This window comes from Hemibagrus wyckioides, linkage group LG15 (genome assembly GCF_019097595.1).
Source record: "Hemibagrus wyckioides isolate EC202008001 linkage group LG15, SWU_Hwy_1.0, whole genome shotgun sequence".
Classification (NCBI taxonomy): Eukaryota; Metazoa; Chordata; class Actinopteri; order Siluriformes; family Bagridae; genus Hemibagrus; species Hemibagrus wyckioides.
In genome coordinates, this window is record NC_080724.1 from 1,348,451 (window position 1) to 1,365,251 (window position 16,801).

General features: G+C 40.6%; 1 protein-coding gene across 2 annotated transcripts in view; it reads left to right on the forward strand.

Moving 5' to 3' along the window:
• LOC131366127 (kelch domain-containing protein 8B-like) overlaps positions 1-16,801 on the forward strand; it is a 121,384-nt gene that overhangs the window by 74,965 nt on the left and 29,618 nt on the right. For both annotated transcript variants that reach the window (XM_058410325.1, XM_058410326.1), the window contains exon 5: positions 929-1,153. In XM_058410325.1, coding sequence (XP_058266308.1) covers positions 929-1,153 — 225 coding nt within the window. The remainder of the gene's footprint in view (positions 1-928; positions 1,154-16,801) is intronic.

Consider the following 16,801-nt stretch of genomic DNA (forward strand, 5'->3'; position numbering starts at 1 on the left):
CTAAGAACTGCTAACATTTTTGCGACTGAATTCAGCTTAAAGAACCGCAGAAATCTCTCTCTGTGTCTCTCTTCCATTCTTCTCTTTCTTTTTCTCGGGGTGTAAAGAGAAAGAGAGAGAAGGATATATATATATATATATATATATATATATATATATATATATATATATATATATATAGAGAGAGAGAGAGAGAGAGAGAGAGAGAGAGAGAGAGAGAGAGACTGAACAGATGACTGAAATCAGCTTAAAGAATCACCGGCTCGCTCTTCTCTCTCCGTCTCTCTCCCTCTCTCTCTTCTTTCTCTCGGGGTGTACTGAACATCGCAGAGCACTGCATCTCTTTCTCCTCTCCTCCACAGTCGTGTCTTTTGTTTTTCCTCTGTGTACCTGTGTGTGTGTGTGTGTGTGTGTGTGTTTTCTGCTGAACTCCAGATCTTTCTCCTGGTGCAGTGTGAACAGTGCCAGGGATGTGTGGGGATCAGGATATATATATATATATATATATATATTGTGTGTGTGTATATATATACATATATATATACACACACACAAACTCACACAGACACACAAACTCACACAGACACACAAACACACTCTCACACACACTCACACATAGTTCTCTTTCAGCAAAATTTCTGCAAAAACACACACACACACAGACAGTAAAATGAACCTGGCTGTAGCTCAGCAGTGATGCTTGTCTGGAATGAAAAATCAGACTCTTTAAGACATTTAAAAGACAGGAGAGGCCGTGCTCAGCTTTCACATCTTAAGCACACACACAGCCAAGGAGCAGATCTAGTCCTATAACATTCCGTACTCACACACACACACACATACACACACCAGCAATACAGTCATATGAATTTTCTGTGGGAAAATCAGTCTTTTAATCTGTTCAATCTCTTTCTCATCTGGACATCAGGTGGACGTCAGGGCAAGATGCCAGTGACAGCGTTCGAGGCCTTTGACCTGGAGACAAAGAGCTGGACGCGTTACCCGTGCATCCCGAGCCGCAGGGCCTTCTCCAGCTGCGCCGCCACAGAGCGTGCCTTCTACAGCCTAGGTGGACTGCAGCAACCCGGTCCTCACAACTTCTACTCAAGACCACACTTCGTGTCCACTGTGGAGGAATACGACGCAGAACAGGGTGAGGCATGCTCGCTTTCTCACACATACGTACACCGCATCAGCACCATGGCAGGGAAGAGCTCGAAGCTGTTCATGGAGCTCTGCTCAGTTTCCTCATCTTCCTGCAGCGCAGACCTACATTTAGAAGGCAGAAGCTCAAACGAGCAGCTGTGAAATTTGGAAAATGTAAACATGAGACAGTACACACCACTTAAAGCTATAATTTATGGAGCCATGGCGGTGTTAAAACAAGCTGAAATTTAAAGCTACACTGCTAAAAAAAAACACATCAGATCTCAATGGGGAAAAATATCATGCTGGATATCTATACTGATCTGGACTGGGTGATGTGTTCGGAACGAAATGATGCCACAACGTTTGATGGAAATGAAAATGATCATACCAGTCCTGCTGATGGGTCAAGGACCTACTACTGCCTCATGTCCAGCTCTCCTAGAGTAAATGGAATCTCCTCCATGCTCTTGAGACTGTGCTGGGAGACACAGCAAACCTCTGGCAATGGCACGTATTGATGAGCCATCCTGGAGGAGTTGGACTGCCTGTGCTACCTCTGTAGGGTCCAGGTATCGCCTCATGCCGTGAGTAGTGACACTAACCCTAGCCAAATGCAGAACTAGGGGAAAAATGTCAGTGGCCTCCACCTGTAAAACCATTCCTGTTTTGGGGGTCGTCTCATTGTTGTCCATCTACTGCACCTGTTGTTCATTTCATTAACACCAAGCCAGCTGAAACTGATTAATGACCTCCTCTGCTACTTAACTGACCACATCAATATCCCAGGAGTTTCATTGACTTGCTATACTCATTTTTTTGAGCAGTGTACATTGTGGAGTTAAAATAAAAACATTGAGCTAGCAGACAAAAACCCGATTCGTTCCTACATATCCTGAATAATAAATTATTCCGAAATTAAACATTTCTGAGCTGCTGTGAGTCACCCTGACAACCCAAAAATAGTAATAAACAGTCAGTGTTGTGTCAAAGATGTCTGGTCTGGAGGGAAATTTATATCTATACGCAAGCTTGTCAATTTAGACATTATTACTAGACTATTATGTAGTGTATGTGCTGTTTATGAATCCACAGGATGGACACAGGTACACAGTGGCAGTGTGTGGACACTGTTGGATCTGTCACTCAGAGTGAAATCTGACCAGCTGTTTAACCAGCTGTGCAGCTAAAAGATCAGCCGTGAAAGTAGTATCAATTTACAAAACAACATTTTTTTCATAACATGACAGCAGATAATGATTTCCCCAGACTCACAAAAACTTGTCCCAAAATGTAGAGCACCACAATAAATAGTGTTATAAATTGTTCTGCTTAGTGTGTGGTAGTTTCCTGAGTTTGAATCTTTGTGCTCCTAATTCTATTTCAGTCCAGGGCCTGACCCTGTCTGTTTGTGTCTGCCTTGCATTGGGTTATATAGTGCAGTTTCGTTGTGAAGTTTTATATGTCTAGTTTTATTTGTCTAAATCCAGGCCATTCTGCTTGACCGAGATGCTGCTTGTGTTTTATGACTAATGAACAACACAATATAATTACACACAGTTGTATAATACTGCAATGACAAGACAGGGTGAAGACAAAACTAGGATTACAAAGGCAGATGTCAATATGAATAGAAAGTCACAGGCAGGGAAATGAAAATGACACAGCGAGCGCCTCTCTCTGCAGAACCCACCAGGAGTTGGCACTAATGTGATATTGATATAGTAATGAGTTACGATTACGGTATACAACTACATCAAGCACTTTTATGACACTGACAAACTCCATTGTTAAAGTATAAGTGACTGATCAGATGCAAATATTTAAATTTTACTTCTGTTACTCGCTAAATAATAACCCCACCCCTGTGATACACTATATTGCCAAAAGTTTTTGGTCCTTTACATGCACATGAATGTAATATGGAGTTGTCCCACCCTTTGCAGCTTCAACTCTTCTGGGAAGGCTTTCCACAAAGTTTAGGAGTGTGTTTATGGGAATTTTTGACCGTTCCTCCAGAAGCGCACTGATGCTGGACGAGAAGGTCTGGCTCACAGTCTCTGCTCTAATTCATCACAAAGGTGTTCTAGGACACCTGAGGTCAGGACTCTGTGCAGGCCAGTCAAGTTCCTCCACACCAAACTCACTCATCCATGTCTTTATGGACCTTGCTTTGGTCACTGGTGTGCCGTCATGTTGGAACAGGAAGGGGTCATCCCCAAACTGTTCCCACAAAGAGCATGAAATTGTCCAAAATGTCTTGGTATGAAGCTGAAACATTAAGAGTTCCTTTCACTGGAACTAAGGGGCGGAGTCCAACCCCTGAAAAACAACACCAGAATTCAAGGATCTGGAGGGGTGTCCCAAAACTTTTGGTAGTATAGTGTAGTAGGCCAGTTTCTTTTGACCTACATAAGAGATTGAAACTGATGATGGTGTAAATTATGCAGTCCTGTTTAAAGTCATGCTGGTTCTTACTGAAGACCAGGCTTTATCCCATGAAGTTCTCTTCTCTTCTGTGTAGCTCGGTGGTTATTTAATGTGAGTGCATGGCTTCTTAAACTCATGCTACTCTTGAGGTTTTACACATTGTGTTGTTCTTCTGAATGCTTTGTAGCATTTAATTAAATTGTCATTTCACCGGGCATGGAAGCTGCTGTGCCTGTCACAGGCACTATTCGCGAAGGAGTCGAGTGAGTTTCAGCGATGTGTTTCCAAAGAGAAATTTTTCACATAAAGCGGGAGACCCCCTGTGGGCTGTCAGCCCTTATCACCAGGAAATGTGTGTTCACTTTAAAATCTCCTATCTCTGTCTTCTCATTTCTTTTCATTCAATTGTGTGTGTGTGTGTCTGTGAGCATGTGTGTGGACTCTGGAGATGGTAATCTCTTCTGCTGATTTGAAGCTCAAACTAAACCCTCAGCTCATATGAGATTCCAACCTGTTTATATCAAACCTTTTCAGGTCTTCAGCATGCACCATTATCCCTGTTGCTGATTCGGTCAGGGGAACAGAAACGACTAAGAATGAACGACAGAAACCAGAATCAATGTGGGAATGAAAAATCTAGTTGATTTTGAAGCCGGAGAAGGCTTTGTGATGTGTTTTTCTTTTCTTTTTGCCATACTGTACAGTGTCCAGTGTCGGACAGACAGAGAGGAAACGTTTTATTGTTTAAGGTTGAGTAGATTCTGTGTCATTGAAAAATGTGACGGGAGAGAAGAGGAGAGGATAGGATAGGGAAGGAAAGGAAAGGAAAGGAAAGGAAAGGAAAGGAGAGGAGAGGAGAAGAGAAGAGAAGAGAAGAGAAGAGAAGAGAAGAGAAGAGAAGAGAAGAGAAGAGAAGAGAAGGTTGCAGGCTGAAAGCAATATACATTATAATACAGAACATTTGCATGTTAATATCCCACCACAAACACACGCTGTTGTAATTTGTACAGTTAATGGAAGTCTTTGAGGAAGCTGAGATATGTGCAGTTAATAGACAACAGCGTGAGGGCCTGTGTATGGTTTAAAGGTTATCAGTAATTCAATTATCCCATTAGCTAATACTGCAGAGGCTCTGAATAAAGAAGGTGAGTTAAATACAGATGCACGGATACTGGCCATGGACACAATTACACTTTCCTGGTAGTTAATAAACTCATTTGTGTAGACACGTCATGTACACATTTCTGTTTTCCAAACTACGCTCCATTATCAAGCCACTGGCTCTTTTATCAAACAAGTAAAAGAAAAGCCAGCAGCCTTTCTCTCTATTTCTCTTCCTTCCTCCTGGTGCAGGTTATTTGGTTAATTACATGTGCTGAATTTCTCTCCTGGGCTTGGGTTTTGTCTATAAAGCATTTTTCCTGCAGTTTAAAAGCATCCATGCTTAAAAGCTGGCAAAGATGTTTGTTAAAAGGTAGCCCTGCTGCTTCGCCTGCTGGTCACTTCGCTTCGGGTAGGGAAAAGCTGTTCATCAGAGGCACTTATGATATCTCTGTGTCATATCTCTGTCTGTTTTCATTTAATTTACTGTTTGGTGGCACCTCACACCTCCAGGGTCTGTAAAGAATCTCTGTGCATGTTCTCCCTGTCTTCTGGGTTCTCCAGTTTTTCTTCCCACCTTTCAGAATAATACCAGTAGGTTAGGGTCAGCTACTCTAAATTGCCCCTAGATGTGAATGACTGTGTGAATTATACCTTGATGGTCTTGTGTTCTTTTCAAGGTTTGTCCAGTGTTCCTGGGATAGGTTCCAGACCCACTGCATCCTTGGCCAGGACAAAGTGGACAATGAAGATAGATGAATAAATGAATTGGAGAGCATTTCAAAAGCAGTTGTTGTTGCAGTATAATGTTCTGATATAAACTAGAGGCGTCTCAATGACTTTCTAGGTCCTGTGTCTGCAAAACACATCCAGTTCACATCCTCCACCATGCTGGACAGCTGATATATGGTGTTTTTGGTGATAAGCTGTGCATGATGACCAACCATCTTCACCATGGTCTCATCAGTCCAAGTCCATTGTTCCAAAACTTTTTTCAGGTTTTAGAATTTTGGAAAATTTATGTCATCCTGTCACTTTCTTCTTTTTTTTTTGGAGAGATAAAGCGTTTACTTAGCCTCCCTTTCATGAAAGACACTTGTTTAGTCTTTTACTGATTCTGCTGTCAGAAACATAAATATTTAATGTGCTGTACAAAGTCCTGTAGGTCACCCTCTTGGGTTTTGTCTGTTTGTCTTTGAGCATCTTGGACCGAAATTGCTCTCCATTTGTAAATGATCCTCCTAGAAGTTGTTTGGAGATGTTCTAATAACCCCTGATGATTGATGAGCAGCAACAATTGATGAGGTCATAGATTATGGCATTTCTTCTTGGCATGATGTAGACACACCCTGCTCCAAAACTACCCAAGATGTATACCGATGTAGTCACACTTTATGATAATTAAGTAATGACTAATTAACTAATTGTTTGCATTCCATTAGTAATATTGGGCTGCAATTACTGTTTTAATAATGGAAAGTATGAGCACTGAACTTATTTTGTCCCATCAGGTTTCTACTACTACTACTAATACTACTACTGCTAATTATTCTAATACAACTACTACTATTACTACTGCTACTAATACTACTATTACTACTGCAGTAATCCCCCGCTATATCGCGGTTCATATATCGCGGTCCCGGTATATCGTGGGTTTTTATTTTGAACATAAATTTTTTGCGGATTTTCCCAGTATATCGCGGTATCCGCAAACCTTATAGTGAATTGTTTTTATGTTCAAATAAGGTAATTTATTAATAAGAATATAAGTATTAATTACAAAATATAAACATTAATTAGAAGAAAGTAAAATGTTAATAATATATAAAATATTGTACAGTGTAGCGTTGTTTAGGAAAGCGCATTGCGGGGATGCTGAAAATCAAAATACAGTACTGCTGGAGGAACGAGTCCGGCCAATCAGAATGCCCCATTCATTTAATCACAGCTGTGATTGGCTGCTGGCTCTGCGTGCAGTTGGGGAAAGGGAAGCAGAATTGTCCAGCAGCCCAGTTCTTGGCGTGTCACTGTCCCGAGAGTTTGGTGTTCTGTGTATGCTGTATTTTTACACTTTTTCTGCAAGTTCTATTATGTCGCCGAAACGCTCTGCACCTTCTAAGGCTTCTGGCAAGGAACATACATACACACAGTACTCACTATAAATGTGAGATTTCTACATATTTACCCAAAATTCTGTGTAAAGAGTGTGGGAGGGTCATTTATGGCTTAAGCAATTAAAAAATCATTTGGGGGTGGCGTCCATGTATCGCGGATTTTTGTTTATCGCGGGTGGGTTTGGAATGCTATAAACGGGGGACTACTGTACTAATTATTCTACTACTAATAATAATAATACTACTATTACTACTAGTAATTATTCTACTACTACTACTACTACTATTACTACTGCTACTACTACTACTGTTACTACTACTAATTATTCTACTACTACTACTGTTACTACTACTAATTATTCTTCTACTACTACTATTACTACTACTACTACTACTACTGTTACTACTACTAATTATTCTTCTACTACTACTGCTACTAATACTACTAATACTACTTTTACTACTACTAATTATTCTACTACTACTACTACAACTGCTGCTGCTAATTATTCTACTATTACTACTACTAATTATTCTTCTACTACTACTACTAATAATAATACTATTACTACTAATAATAATTATTCTACTACTACTGCTACTAATACTACTAATACTACTTTTACTACTACTAATTATTCTACTACTACTACCACTACCATTACTACTGCTAGTAATACTACTATTACTACTACTAATTATTCTACTACTACTACCACTACCATTACTACTGCTAGTTCTTCTAATACTGCTACTACTACTAGAGCTACTACTACATTATGACAGTGTATTTACTTATATATTTTTTAAAGCAATATACAGTTTAGTTGAGTAAAGTTTTTTGGTTATTTTACTCACTTCCTTTCCTGTATATCACTGACTTTCTCTGGCTAATCTGCAGAGTCAGGGGTTCTGCCTCTGCGGTCTCTTCAAACCACTTTATATCCCATAAATCCTTTCTCTGTGGACCAGAGCTGATCCCTGCAGTTCAGCTCTAAAGGCGTTCATCTCCGTGCGGACGTCCATTCTGCCTCTGACCTACAACATTTCACTCGATTTCACTCATTGTATTTAAAATGGTGTCTGTGTATGTGCACGAGAAAGAGAGAGAGAGAGACAGACAGAGAGAGAGAGTAGAATACCATAAAAAAGACTCTTCATTCTTCGTAGGTAAAATAGAACGAGTCTATTTCTGTAGTTGGCTACGCCAGCAGAACCCTCTTCTTCTTCCTCAGTGCTTATAGAGACAGTTAACTAAAAGACTGACACACAGAAAGCTGAATAATACAATACCTCACTTTTCCCCGAGCACTGACGTGAATTGAATATTTATGCCGGCTATTACTTCTACAGTTAGCGGTTTTATGCTAATGTTCCCTGCAGCGGTGTTTTACAATTCGCTCATTTTATTCTACATTAAAGACAAACCTTTATTTGTCAAATAGCTCTAAGATGTAACGTCCCTCACAGAAATCTTTAGGTTTTTATAAGCCAGGCTTCATGTTTATTCACTAGAATACAAGTCACGTATAACATAGTACGGTCTATTTATTCACTTGCCTTTTCGGAATTAATTTGTTCGTATTAAAGTCAGGAATATACCAGGCTGTAATAACCCTGTCAAAGCAATTTCCAAATCATGTGCGTTTGTTGTTTACCGATGTCGTACTGAATCGGCTCTGTGGGAGGACAGGCTATTAACAGACAGCAGGGGTGTGAGGTTTCTCCTGTGTGCCAAGGTGCTGGAGGTTAGCATCAACGGCAAGCCGCGTTCCTCTTGGGGTTAACTCATAAACACAGGTCAGATGGCTTGCTGTTTGTGTTTCAATCCATGTCCAGACCAGACCAAACACAATCTGGCAGTCTATCTTTCTCTAGATTCTCTGCATTAACATTTTTTAATAACAATTTGTCCTGCTTGTCCGTGTTCTAGCCCCTCACTGCAGCATCCTCTCTCCTTTTGTGTGTGTGAGAGAATAAGAAATTTTCGGAGGCAGTCTGCACATGACTGAGACCAGTCATGAGTCAATTCCAGAGAGTGAGCCACAGAGTCAGGGTAAGCTGAAATATTGCAGCGCTGCCCTCTCCCCTCCACTTCTGTCTGCTCACACTGATACCGCACTGCGCATTCACACACACACACACACACACAGCATGCATGCACAGACTGAGCCACAGTTATCTACACTGAGTCATGAGCACTTGCGTACCAGTTATAACCACTCACCAGCATGGAAATCAGACCTAGTGTAATATTGTCCACAGTCAGAAATACAGCACTGTAGAGTCGAGTCAGGTTTGTGAGGTGGGTTCAGAGAAAACTCTACTTTATTTACTGAGTTAGTGTGTGTTTATGCTAGGTGCCCTTTATGTAGAGTGTGTGTGTGTGTGTGTGTGTGTGAGAGAGAGAGAGAGAGAGAGAGAGAGAGGTGTGCTTGTTGAATCTAATAACCACCACTCTTCTGGGAAGGCTTTCCACTAGGTTTCTGAAGTGTAGCTGTGGGGATTTGCTCATTGAGCCAGAAGATCATTAATGAGGTCAGGCACTGATGTTGGAGATGTGGTAGCTTTTAGTGATTAAGATGTTGGACTACTGATCAGAAGGTTGTGACAGCCGGGCCCTGGACCTAACCCCTTAAATGCTCAGTTGTATAAAATGAGATAAATTGTAAGTCTCTCTGAATAAAGGCGTCTGCAAAATGCCAGAAATGTAAATGGGAAAGAATAGAATAAATAGGGAAGAATGCTTAGCTGTGTTCCTGTTCATCCCAAAAGGGTGGGTCCAGGGGGGTCTAGATGCTCTGTTCAAGACACTCATGACACCCCAGCCTTGGCAAACCATGGACATCACTTTGTGCTCAGGGGCATTCTGAAACAGGTTTGTACCTCTTAGAAGGGAAATTGTAATGATACAGAAAACAAAGATATTTGATAGAAATGTTTGCTTTCGAATGTGGGACATGTGTGAGATACACTATATTGTCAAATGTTTTGGGACACCCCTCCAAATTCATTCAGTAAGTTCCTACTTCCAATTACTTCCATGGCCACAGGTGTATAAAATCAAGCAGGCATGCAGACTGCTTCTACTAGTCCTTTTCAGGGGTTGGACTCGGCCCCTTAGTTCCAGTGAAAGGAACTCTTACTGCTTCAGCTTCATACCAAGACATTTTGGACAATTTCATGCTCTTTGTGGGAACAGTTTGGGGATGACCCCTTCCTGTTCCAACATGACTGCACATCAGTGACCAAAGCAAGGTCCATAAAGACATGGATGAGTGAGTTTGGTGTGGAGGAACTTGACTGGCCTGCACAGAGTCCTGACCTCAACCCCATAGAACACCTTTGGGATGAATTAGAGTGGAGACTGTGAGCCAGACCTTCTCGTCCAACATCAGTGCCTGAAGGGAATGGAATGGTCAAAAATTCCCATAAACACACTCCTAAACCTTGTGGAAAGCCTTCCCAGAAGAGTTGAAGCTGTTATAGCTGCAAAGGGCGGGACAACTCCATATTACATTCATGTGCATGTAAAGGCAGATGTCCCAAAACTTTTGGCAATATATTGGCTGTCCATAAAACCAGCTTGTTCTTATGGTCACTTTACATTATAAAAGGTAACACCTTAGTCATCCCCTCACTGGTCCCTCATCTTCTCTCCCTTAAAGCTGATAAGGAGAGAAATTTAATATGCTCTGTCCTGAGTCTCCACTCAGAAGAACAGTTCAAGGAACAACTTTACCTTCCAACACTGACTAAAGTCTTTTGAATTCATACATATTAAATACACGTCTCCAGCACAAGCTTTTACCTTTTTTGTTGTTGTTGTTGTTGTTTTTGAAAATGAACACTTTAAAATAAAAAAAATCTGTCAGCATTTGCCTAATCCCTGTGAATGAGGTTGTTACTTCAGGAACAGTAACATATTAGAATGAATTAAACAGTCAGATTTGAGAATTCATCAGCTATGTGGGATAATCATTATTATTAATAATAATAATAATAATAATAATAAACAGGATGCTGCTTGCCTCAGCTTTTGTTTTTGAGGCAGAAATTCACCAGCAGTCATTATGGTCGGATTGACTTGCCACCTGATTGATCCAGTTAACAAAGAACATTGACGTCGCAAGGTATTTTTGGAAAATGCAAACTCTATGTGGTCCAGTCAAACAAAAATAACAACTGCTGCAATATTCTAAACATCTTACAGCCTTTTCTTTTCATGGGTAATAAATGGATAATGTTAGTTAACATTGCTAATGATAATGCTAGCTGGATAATGTTGGTTACACCTTATACATTTCCTTCCCTGTCACTTTATATTACAGATTCAAAGTACAAATTCAAAACCAGTCCCTTTTATCTATAACTAGAATGAATTAAAAAATTTACTGCTCTGTAGAGTAAATGTGTTTCTTAGACTCGTCTCTAACAGCTGCAGTGATGCTGCTTTATCATCCTTGGCTGTAACATGTTTTCCTGTTAAGCAGCAACAGAATTTGATAACTCGCATTAAAAATAGATGTCTAATAAATAATTTAGGATCTTTTAATAATATTGGACATAGACAACATAGAGAGATGTGCTAGGGTGGAGCGCGAGTGTGTGACAGGAGCCAAAAGCTTACACTGCCAACTGTGCCACATCCAGTTACTCCTCCACACTGAAAGGCACTAAAAACACGTCGAAATTGACTCGAATGTTGGGCGTGATTTATAATGATATCCCTTCACAGACCATGCACCTCCACGATTAACTTTCCCGGCATCTTGTATTTAGCACAGCGACGTTTGCTAATGCCATGGAATGGCTAGCTCAGCAGGCATTCGTTAGAAATGTTTATCCATATTTAACAACCCCCATAGAGTGACGCACAAAATCCAGGCTGCAATTAGACGACAAATAGGCCTGTTTTTCCATCAAATCAAAAGCATCTGATTAAAGCAAAGCAAGGCTGGGAAGTACTCACAAATATATTCAGGCTGCATGCTGTGAAGCAGTGAGACAGTGAAGTAAGCGATCATCGTCGAAGCCATCGTGGATTTTTTTTTATTTTTACATTTGAAGCAACAGCAGCAATTTGAAGGACATTTTTTTTACTTAAAGGCCAGATTAGGAAATGACCTCAGAGACAGTCATAATTGATTAACTCGCAGCGCTTGCAGGATTTTGCTAGCAAAAAAAAAAAGAAAAGTGCTTAGGGATAAACAGCAGGCAGTAAATTACTGTGCCTTGGGATGAGTGTAGCAGACAGCAAGCAGCGGTAAGTGAATTACAATGCTAAATTTGCCTCATCAGCTAATGGGCCCAGGTTATCATGATTCAGCAGAGACATTCGTGCCAGCGCCCTGCTAGTAAGCAGCTGTCTGTGTGGGTCGTGTGGTCATGCTCTACTGAACTTAATGTCAGTATAATGCTGTGTGCGATTCTTTTAAAACTCTGTACGTAGAATCACATCGTTGGATCTTGAGTCACATCTTGAGTCAAGCCTCGAGACTTGATTGATGCAGATGCGTTTATCTTTGCTACACATGTTGATGTTAATGCTAATAGTCTGGTTGTGGTCTATTAGCTGCTCCAGTGTCTCTGTAAGTAGAGAGTAGAGCCTCATTACCATCTTGATCCTTGCAGCTGGGCTTGTGGTGATGGAGTGTGCCGTTGCAGGGCGTGCTCAGTCATTAGGCGTGACGGTTGTTATTGTGATTATGTCTGTTCTGCCGCTGTTTAAATCAGGGCAGTGCACACGCAGATATACCACGTTTCCCACCGTACACAGCATCCGACCTTCCACACACACTGTTCTGAATACTCTGGACAAGTGTACAGTGTCAAACAAGGGGAGAGGTCTGTATCTGTGGGCTGCCATGGCAGGACACTGAGGAATCTCAGGCAGATTGGTGACACCACTGTATTTAAGTGTTCAGTGTGTGTGTGTGTGTGCTCTCCTGCCTCCCTTTCACATTTTTCTCTCTTTATAAGTGCTATTTCCTTTTCTTTCTGTCATCTTTTCTTTCTCGGCTGTCCCAGTTTTCAGTCGTCAAGGTCAGGAGGCATCTGAAATGCCTGCCAGAGGTTTTTTTCTTTTAACTTTTCATTCAGAAAGTGATTATTCACATAACATGCACCCAGGTGGCATTTCAAATCGATCCTTTGGGAGATCTGTGCTGCATTTCGTACAATTGTATGTCCACCTCTCTCTCTCAACAATACAGATGAAAACCAGGAACACTACTACTGTAATTCTACACATCGTAACACACAAGATCTGTGACCCCCAGTTGGGAGGAAAGAATTTCAAATCCTTTCTTATTACATGGATCATTTCCATGAATTGCTCATAAAATGTAGCCAGATCATTATCCAAGGCATAATAGTAGACAAACACATGCTGCCTCTAATAACTGATTACACACAACTATTATAAGTTGTGTGTGGAACATTGTGGAGGGAGAATCATGGTTTTTTGTTGCCTTAAAAAACAATCTAAAACCAAAACCAGGAACCTAAGGAAATCTTAGAAGTCCAGAACATCATCTGAGGTGTTAATAAGTCTGATCAACAGATACAGGGAATGTTTAGTGGAGAATCAATTTATTTACTAGTTATCAAACACAAGGGTTCACATCTTTTTCCCAACCTAGACTCTCAATGATTCATTGGTATGTTTAATAAGGACATGAAAAATATTACGGGTGTAGGAGAAATGATTTATTCCACATAAAAATAAATAATATAAATAAATAAATGTTAAAACTCTGGGCATTTCTTGCCATGCAGTGATTGAGGAAGGCCCATGTACACCGATCAGTCATAACATTATGACCACCTGCCTAATATTGTGTTGGTGCTGCGAAAACAGCCCTGACCCGTCCTGCACTGTGTATTCTGACCCCTTTCTATCAGAACCAGCATTAACTTCTTCAGCAATTTGAGCAACCGTAGCTCGTCTGTTGGTTCGGATCACACGGGCCAGCCTTCTCTCCCCACGTGCATCAATGAGCCTCGGCCGCCCATGACCCTGTCTCCGGTTCACCACTGTTCCTTGATAGATACTGACCACTGCAGACCGGGAACACCCCACAAGAGCTGCAGTTTTGGAGATGCTCTGATCCAGTGGTCTAGACATCACAATTTGGCCCTTTTGGTCAAACTCACTCAAATCCTTACACTTGTCCATTTTTCCTGTTTCTAACATCAACTTTGAGGACAAAATGTTGACTTGCTGCCTAATATATCCCACCCACTAACAGGGGCCATGATGAGGAGATACTCAGTCTTATTCACTTCACCTGTTAGTGACCATAATGTTATACCTGATTGGTGAAAATGCTATAAAAACAAAACAAACTGCATATAAGCCATTCTTTGGCTGCAGTCACACTTTGTATTAAAAACAGCTGAAAACAGTGGGGCATGTATTATGAGCTGAACGGATATTTAATGGATTATGTGTAATCCATTTTTAATCATGCTTTTTGGAGACCTCAAGTGTAAATGCATGTTAAAATCTTATCTTGATAAGCATGTGTAAATTATTCAATGAGACAAGAAAGGGAATGAAAACGAACGATACCTGATGGATAAGTGAAGAAAAGTCTTCAAGATCACACCTTGACAACGAATATTTTCATTATTCACACTCTCATTATCCGTCTCTGTGGAATTGTCCAGTTCTCAGTGAAAAGCTGACTGAAATCAGAACATTTCAGCAAAAATCTCTCACTGGGATGACCATGAATTAGTCCATTGATCCACTCGAATCAGTTCCAGTGTGCGGCTCTGTAGGGGAGAGAACATTAGTGATTTATTGGGAGCTGAAAACCAGCTTGTTCCTGTGGGATTTCGGTGTGATTAAGCGGACACTTTGTCTTGATTTGCTGATATTGATGACATATGTTCATAAGGTAATCATTTGTAATCCAAAGTGATATGAGATGTGGACAAATGCAGGCTTGTTGCTTTGATATATTTAATGATATATGGTAATGATATATTCTCATTAATTCAGTAAGTTTCAATAGAAATATCACAGGACAAAAGAGCAGCAGTAGACTAGCAACTACTATGTGGTGCTGTGTGTGAACTGTGTGTGTGTGTGTGTGTGTCAGAGATGATTGATTTGTGAGCTTTAAATAAACATTTCCAGGTTCTCATTTCCAGCTGGGGCATTGTTCTGAGTCTGCAGACCTGTCAGTCAACACACACCTCCTGTTCCACAGAGAGAGGGTGATGAGCACAGCTGTGTCTGCTGAGAGAGAGAGAGAGAGAGAGAGAGAGAGAGAGAAAAGGGTAGAGAATAACATCAGAGATAAAGATCATTGATCTCTGTAATTACGTCTGACTGTAATTATCAATGTTTTACATCTGCATTTTTTAGAAAATATATTAAACCCATTAAAACTGCCAGAGTGTCTCGAGCCATTGCTATAAATTCAGTTGTAACTGTGCCATGATTGTGTTCGCGGTATCACAGGAAAGACTCCGGTGAGAGAGAATCAGGCCGTACGTGCGGGTATTCGCTTAAATAGGAAACAGCCTGAATACAGCACGGAGACGCTTAACAATAACCGTACCTGAATAATCATGCACTATTTGAAATTGTTGAGATGATGTGCAATGTGTAGCTGTGTACAAATACACTATATTGCCAAAAGTTTTGGGACACCCCTCCAAATCATTGAATTCAGGTGTTTCAATCCCTTCCATGGCCACAGGTGTATAAAATCCAGCACCTAGGCATGCAGACTGCTTCCTACATTTGTGAAAGAATGGCTCTCTCTTCCACGGTCAACTGTTAGTGGTATTATAACAAAGTGGAAGGAGTTGGGAACAACAGAAACTCAGCTACGAAGTGGTAGACCAGGTAAAATCACAGAGCGGGGTCAGTGCATGCTGAGGAGCACAGTGTGCAGAAGACACCAACTTTCTGCAGGGTCAGTAGCTACAGACCTCCAAACTTCATGTGGACTTCAGATTAGGTCAAGAACAGTGAGTAGAGAGCTTCATGGAATGGGTTTTCATGGCTGAGCAGCTGCATCCGAGCCTTACATCACCAAGAGCAATGCAAAGCGTCGGATGCAGTGGTGTAAAGCACACCGCTACTGGACTCTAGTGCAGTGGAGACGTGTTCTCTGGAGTGACCAATCACATTTCTCTGTCTGCAAATCTGATGGACGAGTCATTAAAGTTCATTTGCGTGTAAAGGCGGACGTCCCAAAACTTTTGGCAATATAGTGTGTATCGTTGGATGATGCTGGGTTACTTTCATAATTTCCATTGATCCACTTTATCGAATGTAAGAAGATAATAATAAACTCCAGTAATTTAATCTCAAGCAGTTTTGCGTCATCCTTCATCCATTTCTCTTCCAGTCCCACTGTAGTACAGGAACGCGCTCAGGTCCAGGGCTTTGCTGTGTTCCCCACAAGGATGAAATTTATACAGGAATATTTCATCATACTGCTGATGCTATTAACGTTCTTATTGTTCTAAAATTAATTTCCAGTGTTAGATAGAGCATGTTTGATTTAGTTAATTAATACATTTAGTTAACAAATAACAAGCATGTACTAACCTACTTAAGGTGGTTGATTTTCACGCATGAATTCATAAGACTCAAGTCGTAGTTCAGGGCAGAGCTTCATTAGTTTGTGATTATTTCCTGCCTCATCTCATCATTAGTTCATACTGAAGTATTAATTACTGTATGGTTGCTCATGTACTGTTATTGTAAAGCATTCCTAACAACACCAATGAACACACTGTCAAGAATTCTGGACACATAGACAGTAGTGCAGTATTCAGCTTGTAATCACAAGCTTGTGGATTCAGATCAATTTAAGGCTTCTCAGAACATAATAAAATTAAATATCCAGGATCTGCAGGCTATAAGATCTTTGTAACTGCATGAATCATTTATGTCTGCAAGCTTTGAAGATATGAATGAGATTTTTGTGTTGTGTGAGAGAGCTCTTTTTTTGTTTAAAAGCATTCTGGTACAAAAA